The following is a 17165-nucleotide window of genomic DNA, read 5'->3' as shown; positions in this document are numbered from 1 at the left end:
ATGATTCTATGAATGCCGAGGGGAACTTGCCTCTCGGCCTGACCTGGAGCCGTGGCGCTGCACAGCGGGGATTAGCCGCACAGCCCCAGGGTGGGGAACGGCTGCGGGGCGAGGTGTTGGCAGAGGCCTCACCCAGAGCGTTGTCGCTCTAGCAATGGCGGGGAGCTCGCCCAAAGCCCAGCTCCTGGGGCAGTTACATGTGCCTGGTTTCAGGGTCACAGCAACTTGTGCTCAGGTGTGTGACCCGTCCTGAGCGTGGCTGCCAGGCACTGACAAGGACTGGAGAGGCCAGAGTAATGCCCCACCTGCCCTCGGTGGTGCGCCTCGGGGGGGTGGGGACACGGGCCACAGGCTGCCCTTGTGCACTCCAGCCCCCTATCCAGGGCAGGTGGATGGTCTGGGGCTCCCCACAGCAGCCGGGCGGGGAGGCGGCTTTTCCAAACACCACCACTGCCTGCTGGACCAGGGCGATCTAACTACTAGAGGGGAGTCTCACAGCGCTGAGCGTCCGCAGCCGGGAGGGCTGGGCTGGGACACCCCCAGAGCCACTGCAGCGTGCACCTCCCTAGCTTTAGTGCACGTTGCAGTGACTGCGGCGGCGGGGCCCACCACACGCAGAGCCCCGCGGAGCACAGGCTCCCTGCACGCTGGCCGGACAGGAGCCGAGGGCAGAGACGCGAGTGCTGAGGCAAATGAAGCCCCCGCATGCTCTCCGATTGAACTCGCAGCTGTCAGGAGTTTGTGTTCAGCCGCCTTTCATTGCAGTGTGTTGCCCAGGCGGTGGAGGGCTCCTGGGGCACTAACACACACGCCCCGTGGGTGCGACCCCCATGGCTCGCCAGGCGCTGTGCAGCGGGTGACTCAGCGGCCAGCAGCTCGCTGGAAAAGCTCTCTTTATTTACAGGAATAAGGCCACAGCACTGGGAAATCAGGCAGGTTAGGAAAACGTCTCACAACAGCCATGAAAGGAAATATTAAACGCCCCCAGGCTAGCGCCCCTGCAGAGCTGACTAAACCGGAACAGGCAATTGCCAAACAACCCCCAGCTTCGAGTGTGGTGAACCCAGCTGGGTGGGCAGGGCCGCCGGGCTCCCAGCTCCAACCTGGGCAGCAAATGCAGGCCTCTGGCAACTGACAGCAGCTGCAGGGGCCTCCAAACCCGAGGGTTTCCCGTATGAACCGGGAAAAGCCCACGATGGCGGGTGCCCCAGACAGCGTCACAGAGCAGAGATCGACCCTGAAGCCAATAGCAGGAATCCGGGCTTGGGCCCCACATGGAGCGCCAGCCTGTGAGTGGGGCAGTGGGTGGAGTCCTGCCAGGGACCAGGCACTCAAGAGAAAAGGAGGCAACGTTTGCTGGCTAGAGTGCCTGCGCCAAGCCATATTGCGTGGGGCTCCTCTCCTGCACGCGGCTGGTGTAGAGTTCGGCAGGGTCTCTGCGCTGCCCCACCTGCCTGGCCCTTCCCGTCTCTCATGCTGAATGCTCCCCCTCAGCGTGTGGGGCAGCCTGGGGAATCCCTCCCCCATGGTATCGCAGCCCACGTTGGGGGAAGCGTCAAAAGCCTTTCTTCAGGGATTCTGTTGCCAATGACCAGGGGCCAGACGTGTCTAGCAGGCACTGGGGGTGGGCACGGTAGTAGCCAAGCGCTCGCCCCCAGGCCCACGGTGCCCCGAGAGTCTCTCTGGGCTTTGGGCATTACAGACGTTGCGCCTGCCTGGCACAGAACGTGCTCGGCTTTCTACGCCTGGACTCCTGTCGCCCCCGCGTCCAGCGGCTGCAGCACGACCCTGGTCTTCTCGCCCCTCCTGGGAATGGCAGAGCTGTTTGGCATGGGACTGTGGGCAGCAGGGCAGGGGGGCTGGCACTCCCCCATCGTCCCCGCAGTGGGGCTGCTGGATTCCGCCATGCAGGCACCTGGAAAGGAATCACCTTTTACTAACAGCGAGCAGCAGCGGCCGAGCAGGCTGAGAGCGTGACTCTGCCGTCCATGGGCCGGCCAGGCCTGGCATGGGGACCCCAGCCCTGGGCAGAGCAATCCCTTCCGAGGGGCCACGGGGAATTTTCCTTGTTCACAAGGAGATCGTTTGTACCGTGTTCCCCCTGCAGGCCGTGAGCCCGAGTGAAGGCCCAGAGGCTCAGAGGAAAAAACCCGCTGGCCCATTTGGGAGTCAGGTGCTGATGACAAGGGACACTCTGAGCCTCTGCCCAACGAGCTTGTTTCCTCGTGGGACGGGCACGACGGCAGGACTTGCCACGCAGAGCCATGGCGTCTCCAACTGGCACAGGGCAGGGGCATGCCCAGAGGCAAACCTGCAGGCTGAGGGGCTGGAAGGGCCGGGTCTGGCCTACTGCCTGCACAGAGCACTCAGCGACAAGCCAAGGGCAGTGGGCCAGGAGACCTAGTGTCTCTTCCGGCTCGGGCAGAGCCTCACTGCACCACAGGTCACGTCCCCGCCTCCTGCACCCCGCACCGGGCAGCGGGAGAACAAGCCGCCCCGCTCAGGGATGATGGCCAGGAGCCGAGAGAGGCCTACATGGGAGCAGAAGGTCGCAGCGCAGGACACATCAGCGTGTCGAGGGTCCAGGTCAAAATGTATCTGGCCCAGCGCCTGACCTTGGATCAAACCTTCTCCTCTGCCCCGTCCAGCCCCCGTGGATTCAGGCATCGCTCCCACATCACACTCATGTAACCTGGCTCCCTTTCTCCCAGTGCCCCTTACTAGCTTGACCCCCAGCTCCCATAGCACTGCCCAAAGCGGCCTTGCCTCACCCTCACCCCAAGCGGTGCCCATGTCACCAGTCACCTGCCAGGGTGTCCTGGGACTCAGAGCCAGATCAGTGCCTGCTGGGAGCTAATCACTGCATGCAGTACAGTGCAGTGCCCCAGGGACGGACGGGCTGAGCCCGCTGTGGGGAGCGGCAGCCTGGCTGGGGGCAGTGCATGGGGGCTGGGCTGTGGAGCTCCAGGGCTGGCACGAGACCACCAGAGGCTTTGCAAATCCAGGTTATTTTGTGTGGAGCTGAGCTGCGTCCAGAGCCCCAGGGTGTGTCTGTGCTTGAACCGGGCCCTAGAGCGCCATGTGCCCAGCTGGTAGAGTTCTTGTGCCCGCCCACCCCCAGCCCAGGCTGCGCGGGTTATTCCAAAGTTCACTAAAATTTGCACCTGCCTCCAGATCAGCTGGACAGGCCAGTGTCCCAGCCTGGGGAGGCCTGGCCTGGCTGGCTCACTGGTTTGATCCAGCGTGGCCACTCCTGAGGCCAGGCCGGCATGAGAAGGGACAAGGCGCCAGTAATCGCTAAGAGGAAGAGACTGGCTTCTTCCCTGCAGCTGCCCTCACTGTCCTCCCGCAGCGAGGCGAGGCCAGGCTCCAGCGTGGCTGCGGCGGGGGAAGCAGGCTGCCCTGCAGCCGGCACCCGTCTCTAGCCGAGCGTCTCACCTGCTCACTGAGGTGTGCGAGGCTGTACAGGTCTGCGTCGGCCAGCCGGCGCATTGGCAATCAATGGGGAGCGAGGGCTGCACGTGCTGGCCCAGGTCCCCGAGCCCCTCCCTGCTCGCAGATGCCCAGTGGGACCCAGGCAGCGATGCCGCACTCCAGAAGCACACACCGCAGCTACAGGGAGGCCAGCAGCCTGCTTGCTGGGCGGCAGGAGCGCTGGCTCGAACTGCTGGTCAAGGCACATGTTCATTTAATTGGTTCTGTGATAGCCTTGCGGGTAGGGGGGGACAGTGCCATGCTGTGGGGAGGCTGGAGCTCACCCCAGGACCTGGGCAGGCTGCTCCATGATGGCCAGCACTGTTGGTAATCTACAGAGAGCACCGCCTGGAAGAAAGAGGTTGGGGGGGGGCAGTGATGCTGGCAGGCCAGGTGCCAGCTCATGCCAAGGTCCCCATGTCTCTACTGGACACTGACAGACCCAGGACTGGAATCGCTGTAGTTCACGTGGGGGTTAATACTGATCAAATAGGTATGAGGATGATAAGGACGTGTTTAGTGGTTGGCTTCTAGTGAAAGCCTGGGAGATGCTGCCTGCATTGATCTGTATTCCATACCATTGGAGTGGGTGGAGGGTGAGCCTCTATGAATCGCCACTAATGAGTGTGAGGAGCTGCTCTTCTGCCGAAGTTGTTACACCCCCTCCTGAAGGAGGAGACCCAGCGATACCAGACAGGCTCTGGTGGGATCCTGCGACTGGAAACTCCTACATCCGGATTGAGAAACTAAACGCTCTCCTGTCCTGCTCTCCCCTCCCCGTGAAGATGAGTCACACAAGTGGACTCCTCCGTCAGCTGAGTTTGCAGCTGAGAGCACATGGCCAGAGGGGGATAAAACCCCCAGACAAAAGGAACTAGGTATCTGTGCTGCTTGGACTTGGGGGGGGGGGGGGGGGGAGTTTCCTAGGCATAAGCAAGGGATCCCCAGTGCTCAGCCTGGGTTAGTCCTAAAGGACAATAGAGCTTGCTGATTATAGACACCTCTGTTACCCTTTGAAAGCTAAGACTGTACCCTCATTGGTGTGTGTCTCTATTCGCTTGCTTTAACCTTGGAAATAACTCTAGTTTTCTTCTCCTAGGTAATAAATCTTCATATAGTTTATTAGAGGATTGGCCACAAGCGTTGTCCTTGGTGAGACCTAACATGCAATTGACCTGGGGCAAGTGACTGGTCCTTCGGGACTAGGGGTACCTGACTATTGCTGTGATTCTTGAACTTAAGAAGGGTCACCTGTCAGGGAGACACGCTGCCGTGGGTGGCAAGCCGGAGCGGAGTACCCTGGGGCTGGCGGGGCGCCGTGTTCAGGCTGTCAGAGTGCCAGGGCAGTTTGCACTTGGGGCAGTTGGTTGGTTCGAAGTTCAGGGGTTTGTGCCCAGGTTTTTATCAGTCTGCCCTGAGGTTGGCACTCACACTTGGGAGCGCTACGGGGCAGAGGGTGTTCGGTAGCAGGAAGGGGCTGGGACACTTATCCAAGGAGTCGCCAGAGGGGGCTGTTTGGGGACTTTTTCCTGCTCCCGGTCACGGGCTGGGTGGGGAACTCTCCTCCCTTTCCTAGCCGCTGGGTAGGAGCGGGCTCCAGGACTCTCCCTTTGATTGTTCTGCCTCCCCTCCTGGGGAGTCTCCCAGCGGTTTTTTCTTGGTGCTCCCTAGGAGCCTTGGCAGTTCCCAGCCCCTGCTCTAGGGGTGAGTGGAGGGTGCTCCTGTGTCTGGCCTGGCTGGCACCTCACCTAGGCACCATGTGCCCGCTGGTGTGTGTCACAGGGACTCCACAGAGGACAGGATTCTGTTCCAGCCCCAGCGTGGGAGCAAGGCCTGGAGCCAGGACTCTGGGACCCTGCCAGGAGGGAGGGGCCCAGAGCTCAGGCTGCAGCCCACGCCTGAACGTCTACACCGCAATGAAACAGCCCCGCAGCCCGAGTCAGCTGGCAGGGCCAGCCGCAGGGTCTAAGTGTAGACGTGCCCTGAAGGGCCCGGGGACGCTAACGGCTCTGCCTGATCTCCTGGCCTAGTGCTGCCCAGGGGAGGGGGCGAGTCCAGGGCTACCCAGAGAGTGCGGTGCCTGAGCAGACTTCGGGCACCCTGGGAACCATGGTGCATGTGGTTGGCCCCCAGGAGAGGCCTGGCGGGTGAGGCGACTGTGCCCTTGGCTGGGGAGGATGCAGTGCTGCGATGCCAGAGCAGGCCGGCCCGCAGCTTCCCAGTCACCGTGTGCCGGGCAGCACGGGCACTAACACTTGCCGTTTGGCCCAGCGAGGGGCCGGGTCCCGTTCAGTGCTGCCTTCCCCTCCGGCTTCTCAGCAGCAGGTGTCCCCTCGGGCCTCTGGGAGTACTTGGCCTCCATGTCCTCCAGCCAGCCAGTGCTCCACTCCCAGGTGGGAAGGGGAAGGGGCTCTGCTCCAGCCCACGCCACGCCCTCCCAGCGCTCGGGACGGGGAAGGAGCCCATCCAGCGGGGAAGCGGGCGGCGAGAAGTCTGTGGGAAAGAGCAACCCAAGAGTTACGCTGCGAGGCTCAGGGAGGGGGTGGGCGAGAGTCGGTGACCCCAGGGATCCCCGGGCTGGCCTGCGCCCCACCCCACCGTCACTAGGGGTTACGCTGGCGTGGCAGGAGCAGCAGAAGGGCAGCGTGGCTGACGCAGCGCAGGCCAAAGGGCTAGGCCATTCCCATGCCAGTGTTCAGCAAGTGGAGCAGAGCTCGGAGCCCACTCCATGGGCTGCCAGGGCATGTGCGTCTCAGAGCAGGGACGGGCGTGACCCTGAAGCCCGGCCACTGCATGGGGACAGGCCTGACCTCGATGCTCACGTGGCTGCCCCCAGCCCAGGACAGGTGGCCTTGCTCTGCTAGTTGAGAAGTGGTGCTAGGGGCTGACAACACTGCCACTTCGCTGGCATCGCACAGGGCTGGTGTCCCATCCATGGCGCTGGCACTGCCAGCTGGCACCTCAGGCAGTCAGGCCCCTCTGCAGACACAGAGGGGCCCTCCTCAGAGCCTGCTCCCTTTGCAGCTTCCTGCAGGGCCCCTGGTCTGCAGCAACCTCCCGCCCCCTGGCTCCCATCCAGCTTCACCCTGGGACCAGCTGTGGCCCTTCCCCTCACAGGCACAGTGTAGGTGCGTGCCAGGCACACTGCGGAGCGGCAGCTGGAGCTAGGCTGGGAGTGACGCACAGGGCTGGCACTGCGGCGGGCGCTGGCGGGAGGAGGAGCTGCGCCTTGGGCCAGTGAAGCTGTTTCAGCTGGACAAGGTACAAGCAGCCCGGAGAGGCGCTAACCCAGCTGGTTCCCACTAGGCCTGGCAGGAAAGGCAGCTCCTGGAGCACAGTTGCCCGTGGACGAGGTGTGAGTTGTGTAAACGTGGGTGCCATAGGGTACGGCTGAGCTCAGCGCATCAAATATCCTGCATAGCTCCAGGGCCTCGGTGAGGGGCATGTGGGTCCCTGAAAGCCCCCTGCCCTCGGTGAGGAGCACATGGGCCCCTGAGAGCCCCCACCTTCAGTGAGGGACACATGGGTCCCCGAGAGCTCCCCGCCCTCAGTGAGGGGCAGGTGTATCCCTGAGAGCTCCCCGCCCTCAGTGAGTGGTATATTGGTCCCCAAAACCCCCCACCCTCAGTGAGGGGCAGGTGTATCCCTGAGAACCCACCACCCTCGGTGAGGGGCTGGGATGTTATGAGTATATTATAATATCTCATTGAAAGGTGACAGGGCCAGAAAAAGTTAATTAACTCACAGACTGACCTGACCCATGGCCGAACTTTAGAGATTGGTTAGGAAGATGCGTAAATGAATAGAGCTTTGCAATGCAAGTCTGCATGGTTAGAGATAGAAGGGTAGAGGTTTGCTCAGGGCTTGTGATGTAAGCAAACAAGTCTTGTCTATTGCTACAGCTTTGATTCAAAGATCGAAAAAGGAATATTAACATTTAGGAAGACCCTTGAGTGAAATAGCATTTTAGTCTATCTGTCTCTTTGACGGTTGTGGTAACCTGTATCTGAACTGTTCAAAGGATAAATTGCCCTGTGCTAATTGCCATGAAGTTGAGGAGAAGGAAAGTTAAGCCTATTGTTTTCTCAGGCCAAAAGGCTGCTGGAAATGTATAAAAACCCTGGGACACGATCCTTCTTCATCTCAGATCTGCTTTGGGTTTCAAGAGGGGGAAACCTTAAGCCATAAGGATTGAGATTCCCAGCCACCAACTGGAGTCACCCTGAACATTGGACTATAACCTATGGACTATATCTAAAAGGACTTTTGGCAACTACAAACTCATCTCTGCTAAGTATCTGAACCTCAGGAATTGAATTCAAGTCTGTCTGTATATTGATCTTTTAACCAACACTCTCTCTCTCTTTTCTTTTTTAACAAATTGTAGTTTAGTTAACAAGAATTGGTTATAAGTGTGTATTTTGGGGAAGATCTAAGTTATAATTGGAACTGGGTGTGTGGCTGATCCTTTGGGATTGGAAGAACCTTTTCTTTATATGATGAGATAAGATTTTCAGTAATCATCATCATATGTTTCACATGTGTGTCTGGACGGAGGCCTGAGGCTGGGTACTTTAAGGGAACTGCATTATTTGGACTTCTGAGTAACCAGTGAGGTACTATAGAAGCTGTTTGTGCTGGCTTGGCTTGGTAAATCTAAGTATTGGAATATCCACCAGCTTCTGGGGTTTGTCTGCAATTCTAACTGAGTGACCTCAGCTGGCTCCCATGGGCGGCATCGTCACAGGGGCAGGTGGGTATCCGAGAGCCCCTTGCCCTTGGTGAGGGGCTGGAAACAGCTGGGAGCAGTTCTGGGCCCAGTAACTAACAGAATCATGTGGCTCCCCAAAGAGCTAAGGGGGGACACAGGCCCATCTGGCTCTCTAGCCGGCTCGTCAGCGATTCGGGGCAGGATGCACCAAGACCGCGCGTCTCGTTTCCTTTTGCTATCTCGTCTGCTCCCAGTGCTGTCGTTTCGGGTTAACGGTAGCTCTAGGGGACCTGGAGTGACGGCGGATTTACTGAAGCCCGGACCCTGAGCCGCAGGCACAATGCAGTACACGCAGACGCCTGAGGCTGCAGTGTGCAGAGAGTGGGGCACGCTCTGGCCTGACCCCCCCCGGCCGGGGCCCCTCTGCGGGGACGGCGGGCAGCGCATGGGCACAGTTGGGTTCTGCTAGTGTAACGCCGACAGACCCTGGTTGTCAGCGGGCAGGATCGAACTGGGGACCTCTGGAGCTTCGTGCATGAGCCTCTACCGCATGAGCTAAAAGCCACTGGCTGTGAGCTAACGCTGTAGAACAGACTCATTAATCTCTAAGTGGTCTCGGAGCTGCTAGATGGGACAGAACGCCGCCCCCAGACGCTGTGTGGGTTACACTGGCAGTGGGTTACTACATGAGCAGCTCTTTGGCTGGCTGGGCAGAGCTGGGGGCATGTCCTGCCTGTGCCTCTGGGAGGTGAGTCAACGCCACCTGGGGCATCGCAACCAGAATTCCCAACCCCTGAGAACCGACGTCCCCCTGGCGCCCGCCCAGACCCTAACCTGCTAACCTGGGCGAACACCTCCCCGCCGGGCCCCGGACTCCAGGGACCATCAGCCCGCCCCCTGGAGAAGGAAGGCTGCACACCGCATACCGACCCCCAGGAGGCATGGGGACCCCTGAGTGCAAGGCCTCTGGACGCTCTCCCTGGGGGTGCACCTCCGCCCTGCACCTCCCCCTGCTGCCCATACTCTGTGCAGGTCCCTGCTTCTGCCGCTGCAACACAAACTGCTCTTTCCACATCTGGATGAGACGTCTCCCGCCTCAGGGAGAGAGATCTGGGGGGAGAGTGTGTCTGAGCAACCCCCCCGCCCAGCTCCCTAGGGCAGTGCCCCAAGCGTGGGGGCAAGCAGGGATCCCCACGGTGCTACCCAGGCTGCAGCTACCAGGACGCTGGTTTGCAGCATAGAGCCAGACAAGTGCAATAGCCACGCGGGCGTCTGCCCTGCCCGTGGGAGAGCGAATCCTAGACCAGACCAGCCCAACCTACCCTGGCCAGCCTGGGGGTGTAAAATCAGGCCCCAATGTCCTCTCTAAATGCAGCCTCTCCTCACACAGGAGCGGCTGCGCCGAGTGTGCCCCGAGGCTGGGCGCCGGCACACACTGCTGGATCCGTGTGCACGAGGCCCCAACGTGCAGGCAGGGGCCGCGGGGGCGGGAGCACAGGCCCGCCCTGACTAGCGCTGTCAGCTCCAGGGTACAGATTTCATGCCAGACCTTGCTCTACTCTGCCGGCCGGCACAGAGCCTGGTGCTGGGGGGACGCCTTGGCCCTGAAGCCATGAGCCCGGCCAGGTCACCCTCCCTCCAGTGACTTTCCCAGGGGTTAGGTGCAGTGGTTCTTCAGAGCCCCCATTAATTAACATCTGCAGCCCCCTCTCCAGGGCAGGCCAAAGAGGTTTGGCAACTGAGCTCTTAGTTAATTGGCATTCTCGGTCCTAAGAGAAACAGAAAACTAACCTGTCCCCGCCTGCCCCGGCCCCCCTCCAACTGCCCCCAAGGCCTGGCGAAAGCAGGGCCTAGTGCAAGCGCTTTGAGCGCCTATCCCCCGGGCTCTCGGCACGGGAGGGATCCATGTACCTGGGTAGGCCTGCTCGGCCTCGCTCGGGCTCAGCCCAAAGCAGAAGCTGTCCACGGCCACGGCCAGGGCCTGCGCGAAGTTGGCGTCCACGAGGAAGGAACCGTCGGAGGAGCTGACCAGGCTGCAGCGTGTGCTGGTGAAGTTCTCCTCGGAGACCGAGCCCCAGCCGTTGAGCAGGGAGCCGCCCAGCGAGCCCTCCGCCTCGCTGCGGCTGGACGAGGGCGTCCGGCAGTACCGGCGCAAGAAGGGCATGGACTGACAGCCGCCCCCCTCCACATTGGGGTCGTCGTCCTCTTCGGGAGCAGGCCCCGCCCCCAGCTCGGAGCGCAGCGGGCCGCAGATGTACCCGTAGGTGTGCGGGGGGGAGAAGGCGCTCTCCTGCCGGTGCCTTTGGCGAGAGAACGTGGAGCTGGCATTAACGTGGGCAGTAGCCTTAGACGGGAACTCACGGCCCCAGTGCAGAGAAGGCTGGGCCTGGGCTCCCTGGGGGGGGCTCCGATCCCTGCCGCGGCAAAGCCTCACTCCTGGGGGGTTCACCGCCAGCCCTGCACTTCCCAGTGACACATGGTCCAGGGTCCCACCCACGCTCCCCGAGGCCCATTCAGGGTCCAGCCCAAGCTTATTGACACGTTCTCAGCCGTCAAACCGGCAGGGTGTGACCCCCAGCTCGTGGAGCGTAGCCGTGACTGAAATGGGGGACACCTGTCTGATGCACTAGAGCTGATGGGGTGTGAAGCCTGCTGTGGCTCGATGCAATGGGGCTGGGTGCAGGGGGTCTGACGGGGCAGGGTTCGCGTCTTGGCTGACGTCCCCTTAGAGCCATATGGCTGCAGGTACCAGCGGGTAGGTTTTGTTTTTCAATCCGGCCGGGCTGGTTTGCTAGCAGATCTGCGCTATGAATTGTCTGGGGCAGGGCTCTGGCCTGTGCTGTGCAGGGGACCAGGCGAGATGATTATAGTGGTCCCTTCTGGCCCTGGCACCTATGAAATAAACCCATTCAAAACACCCTGTTGCTCCTTACAGCGCTAAGGCTGCCCTGACCCCTCACAGCTGGAGCACACAGGCAAGTGAGGGTGAAGAGATGTGTGTGTGCAGGCAGGTGTGTGTGTGCAGGTGTGTGAATGTGCAGGCGGGCACGTATGTGTCAGTTTGCAGGCAGATGCGTGTGTTTGTGGAGGTGAATGTGCAGACAGGTGAGTACACGTGTGTGGGTGAGTGTGCAGGCGGGTGTGGTGAGTGTGCAGGCGGGTGTGGTGAGTGTGCAGGTGGTTGTGGAGGTAAGTATGCAGGTGTGTGTGTATGCAGGCATGTGCTTGTAGGGGGGTGAGTGTGCAGGCAGGTATGGGTGGGTGGATGTGTGCAAGCATGTGTGTGCATAGAGACAGGCGTGGGTGTGCAGGTAGGTGTGCATGGGGGTGTGAATGTAAAGGTGTGTGTGTGTGTAGGCAGGTGTTTGTGAGTGTGCAGGTGTGTGTGTGCATATGGGTGTGTGTGTGTGTGTGCAGGTATGTGTGTGTGCAGGTGTGTGTGGGGGGGTGCGCAGGTAGCTGTATGTGTGTGTTCAGGTATGTGTGAATGTGCAGGGGTCTGTGTGAGTGTGCAGGTGTGTGTGTGTGAGTGTGCAGGTAGCTGTGTGCGGGAGTGTGCCGGTGGCTGTGTGTGCACAGAGGTGTGTGTGTGCAGGCAGGTGTGTGTGGCGGTGACTGTGTGTGTGCAGGTGTGTGTTTGGATGTGCGTGCAGGTGGCTCGGTGTGTGTAGGCAGGTGTATACAAGTGTGCAGGCAGGTGGGTGTGAGTGTGCGGGTGAGTGTGTGCATGTGTGTGCAGGTGAGTGAGGGTGCATGTGCAGGGGTCTGTGTGAGTGTGCAGGTGTGTGTGTGCAGGTGTCTGTGGGAGTGTGCAGGTGTGTGTGAGTGTGCAGGTGTGAGCGTGCAGGGGTCTGTGTGAGTGTGCAGGTGTGTGTGTGCAGGTGTCTGTGGGAGTGTGCAGGTGTGTGTGAGTGTGCAGGTGTGAGCGTGCAGGGGTCTGTGTGAGTGTGCAGGTGTGTGTGTGCAGGTCTGTGGGAGTGTGCATGTGTGTGTGAGTGTGCAGGTGTGAGCGTGCAGGGGTCTGTGTGAGTGTGCAGGCGGGTGTGCAGCCTGCTTGGTGGAGCAGAGGGAGGGTGTGATACGAGGGTGGGTGCAGCGAGAGGTTGTGCCCGGCCACTGGGCCTTGCAGCAGGCTGGGGAGGGGATTCCAAACTTGGCCGGCGCCTTTACCTCTGGCACTCGGCCTCCGCGCTGAGCTCCAGGTATGCGGCCACCTGGTCCGGCGTCAGCACGGCCTCCCCGTCGTCGCCGAGCGAGGGTGCAGGAGAGGCAGCGCGGTAGGGCAGCGAGGGTGAGGGCAGCACACTCCGAAGGGCGTTCTCTGTGCTCGGCTGCAATTCTCCAGCTGGGAAAGGCCTGGCTGCCTCCCCTCCGTCTCTGCTCCTGTAGGCACAGACACCATCAGTGTAGGGAGCCTGCCATGCTGGGCCCTGGCACATCCCTGTCACGACCTCGCCTGCCCCGTCTCCCCCAGTCCTGCTCAGCACCAGAGCCCCCCGGTCCCCCTTCAGACCCATGGGCTCCCATGGCAGTGAAAGGCTCCTCGCCCTGCAATGTGAAGCCCAGGACTTGTGGCAAACGTCCAGGGGCCGCTGTCAGCTGGGTGTTGAAGAAACCCCTCCATCCTCCTAAGACAGAGAACACAGTACCTGTTCTTCCGTCCCCAAGGCCGGCAAGCTCAGGGCGCCTGTGGGCCCACTGGCCTGGCCTGTCAGCACCTCCCACCCCCCTACAGAGGGCACTCACCCCATGCCTGGAGGGCTGGGGAGGAGGGACCAGGAAGTTCCTAATCACATTTGACAAGTAGTTAAATGAATCCTCATGGGAAACGAGAACCAACCTATAGACAGCGAGGGGGGATTCCCGCCCCGCTCTGGAGCCGACCTATAGACAGCGAGGGGGATTCCTGGCCTGCTCTGGAATCGACCTATAGACAGTGAGTGGGGATTCCGTCCCGCTCCGGAACCGACCTATAGATAGCAAGTGGGGATTCCCTCCCCGCTCCAGAACAGACCTATAGACAGCGAGGGGGGATTCCCTCCCCGCTCCAGAACAGACCTATAGACAGCGAGGGGGGATTCCTTCCCCGCTCCAGAACAGACCTATAGACAGCGAGGGGGGATTCCCTCCCCACTCCAGAACAGACCTATAGACAGCGAGGGGGGATTCCTTCCCCGCTCCGGAACCAACCTATTGACTGCGAGGGGGGATTCCCGCCCTGCTCCAGAACCGACCTATAGACAGCGAGGGGGGATTCCTGCCTGGCTCCAGAACCGACCTATAGACAGCATAGGGGGGATTCCCATCCCACTCTGGAACCGACTTTTATGTCATTTTTAAGCACAAAGCAGGTAGAAGGCAGGGCCTGGCTTTACTCCCCCGTGGCCCCTACACACACTGCCTGTGCCAGCTTCAGGGCTGTGGGGGCTGCAGGTGACAAGTTCTAAGTGCTGCCGGAGGAATGGGCATGGGGGGTGCTGGGCACAAGACTGGTTGTGCGCTCCCCATCAGAGATTTGTGCTTGGTACTCGGTGGGCCGAGGTAACGCTCAAGCACCAGAAAGGAATCCCTGAGCCAGCCACCGCCACCGTTGGCTCCGAGCCCAGCACGGGCCCCATCCCCTTGGGAATCCAGATGTCAGGACCTGGGCCAGTATGAGAGGGATTGGCTGGGGCAACTGAGTCTGTCTAGCACAGTCTGGCACTCGCCTGCTGTCCAGACCCAGACGACCAGCTGTGAGAAGGGGCAGGAAACACCCCTTCAAACTTCCCAGTGCCAGCGTCTCCTGGGGCCCTCGCCCGGCATGACGCCCCCACCATACCCCGCCCGACAGCCTAACCTGGAACCCCCGGGCAGCAGCAGGACGTGGAGCTGGTTACAAACTGGTGGGCTGGATCCAGTGACGTGCAAAGAGTGTTGCAGCCTGTAAATCCGACTGCCAGCACTGCTAGGGAAAGGCATCTCTCCAAAGCAGGTCAGGTGAACCCGCTGGAGGTGTGCATCCCTCCTCCTTGGATTGCTTCGCCTTTACTGTCCCTCTGGCTACCGTCGGTTATTCAGCCTCAGGAACATTGTTAGGAACAAACCCCGAGTGCAGGCAAACAATTGGCTGCCCCTGTCGGCAATGCCGAGCCCAGCGTGGCTGGGTGCCAGGGATCTGCCCTTCAGAGGGGGCCAGGGGGTGCACTCCAGAGAGGCTGAAGGAACTCTAAAGCACAGTTCACCTGGCAGGCAAGGCGGGGTAAACAGGCACGTAACATAAAATCAGAAGGTCCTTACTCTGGCTGCATGCCCTGGCCCTGGGGGCTGTGCGGAGTGGGAGGAGCTGGAGGGGGGGGCAATGTGCCAGTTCCGTGCAGTGAGCCTCTGGACTGCAGCAGCTTGGGGGAGCTGAAGGTTTTCAGCACTTTGGTTTCCTCTCCTAGGAATAAAACCATGAGAAAATTATCAGCCAGCTGTCCAGCTCGCTGCCACCCCCCACCCGGCCCACCGGCCAATCACCCACCTGGCCCCAGCCCCCAGCTACCCCTCCCAGCCCACCAACCAACTCCCCACCACCCCAACAGGCCCCAGATAACCAGCCCCAACCCACCCACCCCAACAAGATACACTGGCTGGAAGCTGATGCTAGACAAATTCAAAAGAGCAAATTAACAGTGAAGGGTGATTAATCAATGGAACAATTCACCAGGAGTCATGGTGGATTCTCCACGGGCAATTTTTAAATCAAGGCTGGATGTTTTTCTAAAAGATCTGCTCTAGTTTAAGCAAGAGAATCCAGGGAAGTCCTATGGCCTGGGCTGTACTCAGATTAATTGATCACAGTGGTCCCAACTCTCCAGCTGCCCAAACCTCCCATCCAGCACCAACCAACATCCCAGTGCTTCAACCCTTCCATCGGCTCCCAGCTAACCAACTCCCCAGCCCCATACTGAATGACTGACCCCCCAGCCCTTCACCAAGGCCTCTATCCCCTACTGACCAACTGATCCTCACCCAGCCCTTCACCACATCCCCAGGCCCCAAGAAACCAACTGACCCATCAGCCACGCCCCATCAACTTCACCAACTCCCCATCCAATGTCCCAAGCCCTCACCCAACATGTCCACTTACCTGCAACCAACTCTCCAGTCTCCCAAGAGACTGACCTACCTAGTCACCAAGCAACCAATTCCCACTCCACAAACCACTAACCTACCCACCGGCCCCAGCCCACTCAGGGCTGTCCCTAGCCATTTGGGTGCCCTATGCAGCCCCCCACCCGTGAGGGACTGTGTGGGGCCCCAGGCCTCCCCCCGCCAGGGTCTGGGAGGCAGGAGCTGTGGGGGGCTACTTTTGGGGGCCCCACAGGCCCAGAGGATTAGTGGGAGGCCAGGAGCAGCCCGCTCTGCTTCCCTCGCCCCGGTCCCAGCCGTGTCGCTCGGGGGAGGGAGTTTGGGGGAAGGGATCCCCACCAACTCACCGGCAGCGGTGGGAAGCAGAACACCCTGGCCCCAGCCTTTCCCCGCACTCACTGGCGGCGGGAAGCGGAGCGCCGCGGCTGGGAGCTGGCGAAGTAGAGCGGGCTGGGGCCAGGTTGCTTCACTTCCCACCGCTGCCAGTGAATGTGGGGTCACTAGGGGAAGAGGTGGAATGGGGATGGGCTGGGGGCGGAGCAGTGGGGAAGGGTAAGAGGCAGGGCAGAGGGAGTTGTCCCGGGCCCCACACCCCCCTGAGGCCGAGGGATAGGGCTGGTCGCTGGGGCTGGTGCTGCCGCATATGCAGCATGCAGCAGCCTAGGGCACCATGAAATTAGGCGCAATTTGGTGCCCTACGCAGCTGCATATGCCTAAGGACGGCCCTGAGCAAACTAACCCACCCACCAGTCCCCTAGCCCACTTCCTACCCACCTGCTCCCCGCAACCCACTAACCCACCCACCAGTCCCCTAGCCCACTTCCTACCCACCTGCTCCCCGCAACCCACTAACCCGCCCACCAGTCCCCTAGCCCACTTCCTACCCACCTGCTCCCCGCAACCCACTAACCCACCCACCAGTCCCCTAGCCCACTTCCTACCCACCTGCTCCCCGCAACCCACTAACCCACCCACCAGTCCCCTAGCCCACTAGCTCCCTGCAACCCACTAACCCGCCCACCAGTCCCCTAGCCCACTTCCTACCCACCTGCTCCCCGCAACCCACTAACCCGCCCACCAGTCCCCTAGCCCACTTCCTATCCACCTGCTCCCCGCAACCCACTAACCCGCCCACCAGTCCCCTAGCCCACTTCCTACCCACCTGCTCCCCGCAACCCAGTAACCCGCCCCTAGCCCACTTCCTACCCACCAGCTCCCCGCAACCCACTAACCCACCCACCAGTCCCCTAGCCCACTAGCTCCCTGCAACCCACTAACCCGCCCACCAGTCCCCTAGCCCACTTCCTACCCACCTGCTCCCCGCAACCCACTAACCCGCCCACCAGTCCCCTAGCCCACTTCCTACCCACCTGCTCCCCGCAACCCACTAACCCGCCCACCAGTCCCCTAGCCCACTTCCTACCCACCAGCTCCCCGCAACCCACTAACCCGCCCACCAGTCCTCTAGCCCACTTCCTACCCACCAGCTCCCCGCAACCCACTAACCCGCCCACCAGTCCCCTAGCCCACTTCCTACCCACCTGCTCCCCGCAACCCACTAACCCGCCCACCAGTCCCCTAGCCCACTTCCTACCCACCAGCTCCCCGCAACCCACTAACCCGCCCACCAGTCCCCTAGCCCACTTCCTACCCACCAGCTCCCCGCAACCCACTAACCCGCCCACCAGTCCCCTAGCCCACTTCCTACCCACCAGCTCCCCGCAACCCACTAACCCGCCCACCAGTCCCCTAGCCCACTTCCTACCCACCTGCTCCCCGCAACCCACTAACCTACCCACCAGTCCCCTAGCCCACTAGCTCCCTGCAACCCACTAACCCGCCCACCAGTCCCCTAGCCCACTTC

The 17165-nt window shown here is 61.1% G+C and overlaps 1 protein-coding gene across 2 annotated transcripts in view; it reads right to left on the bottom strand.

Annotated features, from left to right (window-relative positions):
* Nucleotides 1-876: 876 nt before the first annotated feature.
* Nucleotides 877-17165, bottom strand: part of ROBO4 (roundabout guidance receptor 4) — a 97065-nt gene continuing 80776 nt past the window's right edge. For both annotated transcript variants that reach the window (XM_065570598.1, XM_065570599.1), the window contains exons 16-20: nucleotides 14465-14606; nucleotides 12356-12568; nucleotides 10097-10485; nucleotides 5734-5967; nucleotides 877-1915 (exon numbers count right to left, since the gene is read on the bottom strand). In XM_065570598.1, coding sequence (XP_065426670.1) covers nucleotides 1740-1915; nucleotides 5734-5967; nucleotides 10097-10485; nucleotides 12356-12568; nucleotides 14465-14606 — 1154 coding nt within the window. In that variant the 3' untranslated portion in view covers nucleotides 877-1739. The remainder of the gene's footprint in view (nucleotides 1916-5733; nucleotides 5968-10096; nucleotides 10486-12355; nucleotides 12569-14464; nucleotides 14607-17165) is intronic.

The sequence above is a fragment of the Chrysemys picta genome, chromosome 16 (assembly GCF_011386835.1).
Source record: "Chrysemys picta bellii isolate R12L10 chromosome 16, ASM1138683v2, whole genome shotgun sequence".
NCBI classification, from domain to species: domain Eukaryota; kingdom Metazoa; phylum Chordata; order Testudines; family Emydidae; genus Chrysemys; species Chrysemys picta.
The sequence above is the reverse complement of the archived record's forward strand: the minus strand, read 5'-3'. Positions and strand labels throughout refer to the sequence as shown.